Genomic DNA, 5,259 nt, shown 5'->3' with positions numbered 1-5,259 from the left:
TTAGATGCCAGATATTGTAGATTTTACCTTACGGGTGCTAGATATTACTTTATTTCTATAAATACGCTTGAGCTTAGGTCTGGGACACAGTTGAGTGAGTTGGAAACAGTTTGACCCTTTCAGGTCTCATTTTTAAGATTTGTGATATGGGAAAAATGCTCATTCTAGGCCTAATTATTCCTCACTCCTGAAGTAAGACCCTTCTGAGTACTCTGCCCCATAAGTACTCTGGGAATTGTGAGGTTTTGGAGTCTGGCTGATGGAAGCATGCTCTGTTCCAGGCCTGGGGACTGTTAGGCACTATGTTTTCTAAGCCTTTCCAGTGATTCTTTCCCCAGCCTCTGGTGTTTCCTCACACACATGAGCAGATCAGCCCTCAGCTACATACTCAGAAGGGTTTCTGTGAGTTCTCTCTTTGTGAAGATCTCTCCTCTCTCCCACTCTTCCCTGCAAACTCTATCTGGCTCAGTCATTCCAGACGTTTAATTTTATCTCTTCAACTCAGGGAGTCTGCCAGGTTCTGCCTGGGTCCGCCTTCCCTCGCTACACCACAGTCTATGAACTATCTCAAGGCAGGAAGCTGGGTGATTATAAGGCTCACATTATTTTTTCCTGCCTCTCAGGGGCAGCCATTTTTAATTACCTGACGCCCATATTCTTTTTTTTTTTTAAGATTTTATTTATTTATTTGACAGAGAGAGACACAGCGAGAGAGGGAACACAAGCAGGGGGAGTGGGAGAGGGAGAAGTAGGCTTCCCGCTGAACAGGGAGCCCATGCGGGGCTCGATCCCAGGACTCTGAGATCATGACCTGAGCCAAAGGCAGATGCTTAATGACTGAGCCACCCAGGCGCCCCCTGACGCCCATATTCTTGAAACCATTTTTCACATACTTTGTCCAGTTTTTCAGTTGTTTCAGGTGGGAGGAAAATCTAGTTCCTATTACTTCAGCTTGCCAGAAGCAGAAGTCTTCTTTAGGTCTATAACCAGTAAATATTTTCCATATTTTACCCTTAACTATATAATAAGAGAGGTAACAAGATCAAAGAAATTGTTTTCTCAAATTTCTTCCATGTCTCTAGGATTCAGCTATCAAAAACATCCTCTGATTTTTATTTGACAGAGAGAGAGAACACAAGCAGGGGGAGGGGCAGAGGGAGAGGGAGAAGCAGACTCTCCGCCGAGCAGGGAGCCTGATGTGGGGCTCCATCCCAGGACCCTGGGATCATGACCTGAGCCAAAGGCAGATGCTTAACCGACTGAGCCACCCGGGTGCCCCAAAAAACTTACATCCTCTGATATTTAGACGTTCATTTTAATTGAGGCTGAAAAAATGAATTTATGGAATTTATAAATTTTGATTCTACAAAGCTGAGCTTCCTTCTCTTTATTTTCACCACAGGGTGAGGTAGTTGGAATTTGGGCTGGGTAAACCAGCTCTGGAACCACGTCTCCACCAGCTGTCTTTGCTCAGACACATGGGCAGTTAAGACTGGTGGGAGAGAGTCCTACAAGGAGATGAGGCACTGTTAATCCTTATTAGTGGGCCTGCCCTTGTTGGATCCAGAACACTTAAACAGAGCCTGGAGTGTGTGTTTGCTTTTTCCTTTGAACTCTTCTGCTGCAGCTAGTTCTTCAAGCGAAGGCAAATTCCCTGTTTCTCACTTAGGTGAGCATAGCCAAATAGCCACGAATAACATCCATCAACAATCAGGTTTTTTTTCCCTTCAGGCCACTCCCCAGACCCACATCCAACTTTTTCTCCCAGGACAAATAAGTCTCCTCTTTCTTCTTCTTGCAGAAGGGCTACACCCCAACCACCCTCCTCCCAGGCGACCTTCTCTTCTAACGCATAAAGCATTTCTCATTAGGTAGGAGAAAAAAATCTTACAATTTAATCTTCAGTAGGTTCATCCTCTAGTAGCCACCCATATCCCCCACCCCTGCTAATATAACATAATATCTATGGTAAAAGTTCAGATAGATTTAGAATTTTCAGGTGCTCATATTTACAGAGTCATTACCTGCCCTCACTTAACATTGTTCTTTCTCTGCTCCTTCTAGCCTTTTGCAATGACAAGAGAAGCAGTCTAAAACATGAGCATGGACTTATAGTTGTATAGAGTCCACATGAAGCTAGTAAGGTTCTTATCCAACATTTAGTTAAAAAAAAAAAAAAGAATATATATGTCTTGGTCAGTTAGGGCTGCTAGAACAGAATACCACAGACCGGGTGGCTCATAAAAATAGACATTTATTTCTCACAGTTCTGGAGGCTAGTTCAAGGTCAAGGTGCTGGCAGTTTCAGTGTTTGGTAAGAACCCACTTCCTGGTCCACAGATGGTCATCTTACATGGTAGAAGGGGCAAGGGATCTCTCATCTCTGGGGTCTTTTTTATAAGGTATTTTATAAGGTACTAATCCCATTAATGAGAGCTCTCATAATAGCATCACCATGGGGGTTAGGATTTCAAGGCATGATTTTTTGGGGGGGTGGGAGGGACATAATATTCAGTTCATTGCAAAATATATACACACAGATATATACATTTTGTTTTTTATTGTTTTGTCAGCGTGGCATTTAAGAGCTATGCATTTGCTTCTGGATTTTCTCCCCCTTATTGAAGATGCATCCACAATCATTTGCTATTTCATCTTAAGAGATGGTCATCCTTTCTCCTTTATTTCATGTTTTACTCCTTGTATCAGGAAACCGGTGACACAATTTCACTTGGACACTCTGACAATCGAGAAAATAAATCCTTGGAATTCCCCTGTTCATTTCTATCTGCGGGCAGTGGGCATTTATTGAGGATTTGCGGCCTGTCCGGCACAGAGAGGGTTTGATCTCAGTCCTGCTGACGGCCTATTTCCCTTCCCTGACTCCAGGCCTCTTGACTTCTTTCCACAGATGCCACAGTGAACAGAGACAACAGCTGCCAGTCTGACAGCAGCGGGTTCCTGGATGACCCCCTGGAGCCGCTGTCCCTGCAGGTAGGGGGCCACTGGAGGGTTGGAATATGGGTAAAAGGAAAGATAAGTAGAAAGCACGCCATGCCACCACATTCGGAAAGGGCAGCCAGCCCTTGGAAGACACGCACCATAGGCAGCCAAGGGACCGGGATTGGAGTCACACTAGACAAGGTGCCAGAAAGCTTAGCATTCCTTTCCTTTTTATTTTCTTTGGATTTTGCCAAACAAGGAAGCTGAGCCTCATAGACGGAAGGGCTTAGTTAAAATAGTGAACTAAAGTAAACCTGAGTTTGTAACCCTTATCTTCTGACTCCTAAGTCAGTGGTAATGATAAGGAAAAGACACATACACGTCTTAAACCTAGCGCCTCCCCCACCCTCCTGACCCATTTGCCTTTATCCTGGTTTCTCACACAGATGCCTTCCTTGCCAAGCAGCCAGAGTCCCGCTGAGAATGGATGTAGAAAGCCAAGGGATCAGAGCCAGTGCCTAGTGCCGCCCCAGGACTGCCAGCAGGAGTCAGATGGCTCTGATTCCAAGAGTATGGTGAGCACAGCCTTCTCAAATCAAGACTGGAGTATCATGGAGGAAAAGGCCTCAACATCTACGGTGGAGAAAGAGTCTCCGTTTGAGGATACAGAGAAGCCACCAGAGCCATTGACCCCAGATATGGCCCTTGCCGAGCCCGCCAGAGGAGAACAGCCAAGGAAAGACAGCCATCTGAGGCAGCATCTGCCCACGCCCCGAACGGAAGATGAGGCCATGGTGGGCACAGCTATCTCCAGATGTGACTGCCCTCTGGGGTTTAGGGTGCCCCACATCACAGAAGTCAAGGATGGGTTACTGAAGCTTGAGGGAGCTGGGGAAACCTACATGCGAACCCACCACTGCAAGTCCCAAAGATCACCTGGAGTTGATCCTGCTCATGACAAGCTCTTTCATGTAGACTCTGAGGCTGCAAGCGGAGCAGAAAACAACAAAATCTATCCGGACACCAACAATACCTCACTGACAGGAGAAAGCCCACCACAGCATGTCCCCAAGCCCAGTAATGTCATGTCCTATACAGTTGACCTTATCCAAACATCCGAAAAGCTCATTCCCCACCTAGATAAACCCACTGGAGATACTCCCCACACAAAGCCAGTATGTAGTGCTTTGGGTCACATACCACATAGAGCAGAACCTGAGATGGAGAAGTTTCCTCTAAATGCTGACTCAAACACTGTTGGTTCCAAGTCTGTGACAATCCAGATGTCCTCCAATCTGGCATCAGCTGCTCGGAATGCTGTGGCTTTGGGGACTGACTGTAAAAGAACAACTTTAGAATGCACTGTGCGTGACCCTGCTCCCACAACAGAACCAGGACAGGAGACAAAATTGAGACAGTGCTGTGATGTTTCTGTTCAGACCAATATAAGTGAGCCTAGGCCCTGGCATTGCTGTTCGGCTCCAAGTACCAAGGCCCAGCGCCTCACCAAATCCGTCTCTCCAGACACAGGCTTCCCTCGTATCTACCCAGCGGGCATCTGCCATGCTGCATCCACCCACTGCTGTGTGTGCTGTCATCATCATCCCCACTGCCACTCAGAGAGGCAGAGCCCTGGCCCTGTGCCCTCAGCCTGTAGGCACTGCTCATGCTCACATCATCATCTGGAAGCCCCGTTTGTGAAGACTTGGAACGTCCTTCAGGACACTACAGTGAAGGAGCTGTGTTCCGTAAGTATTCATCTCTGCCAAGAGGGAAGACAGATGGAGCAATACCCCCTCAGGGATAATGTTCAGGTCCCCTGAATGCAAGCTTTCAGGGCATACCTTTCCATCCCAAATCATGAGTAATATCTGCAGAGTGCTTTATAGCTTACGATATATTCTCACAAGTTTCTTATCTCATACGTCCAATCACCTTCTGAAGTAAGGAGGCAAATTTCATTATTAATCTCCATTTGACAGAGTGATATAGAACAATAAATTCACGTGTAAGGTTATAAACATTAATGCATCTGTACCTCATCTACAATTCAGTCTAACTGAACAATTCTCTGTCTTAAATTCACTTAACTGAACAATCTTGCACAAGCCATTACATCTCTCTGAGCCTAGTTCCTGCTTTGTAAAATAGGGAGACTTTTCATGCCATAGACACAAGATTGTTTTAGGATTGAGTGAGAGAAAGCCTGTAAAGCACTCAGCATGCTCGGACACTCAGCACGGTGCCCAGCCCACAGAAAGCCCTAGAAAATGCTAACTGAGTGGCTCTTATTCTTATTATTAATTTTCATCACTG

The 5,259-nt window shown here is 45.9% G+C and overlaps 1 protein-coding gene across 1 annotated transcript; it reads left to right on the top strand.

The window, feature by feature from the left end:
* Positions 1 to 2,911: 2,911 nt before the first annotated feature.
* On the top strand, positions 2,912 to 4,775 carry LOC145718022 (protein ITPRID1-like; the record flags this gene model as incomplete). Its single annotated transcript, XM_081809464.1, has 2 exons — positions 2,912 to 2,994; positions 3,390 to 4,775. Coding segments are annotated over 2 exons (1,460 nt in total), but the record flags the coding sequence as incomplete, so codon positions are not given.
* Between the last annotated feature and the right edge of the window lie 484 nt (positions 4,776 to 5,259).

The sequence above is a fragment of the Leptonychotes weddellii genome, unplaced genomic scaffold (genome assembly GCF_054177405.1).
Source record: "Leptonychotes weddellii isolate Sample4059 unplaced genomic scaffold, ASM5417740v2 HiC_scaffold_10126, whole genome shotgun sequence".
NCBI classification, from domain to species: domain Eukaryota; kingdom Metazoa; phylum Chordata; class Mammalia; order Carnivora; family Phocidae; genus Leptonychotes; species Leptonychotes weddellii.
The sequence above is the reverse complement of the archived record's forward strand: the minus strand, read 5'-3'. Positions and strand labels throughout refer to the sequence as shown.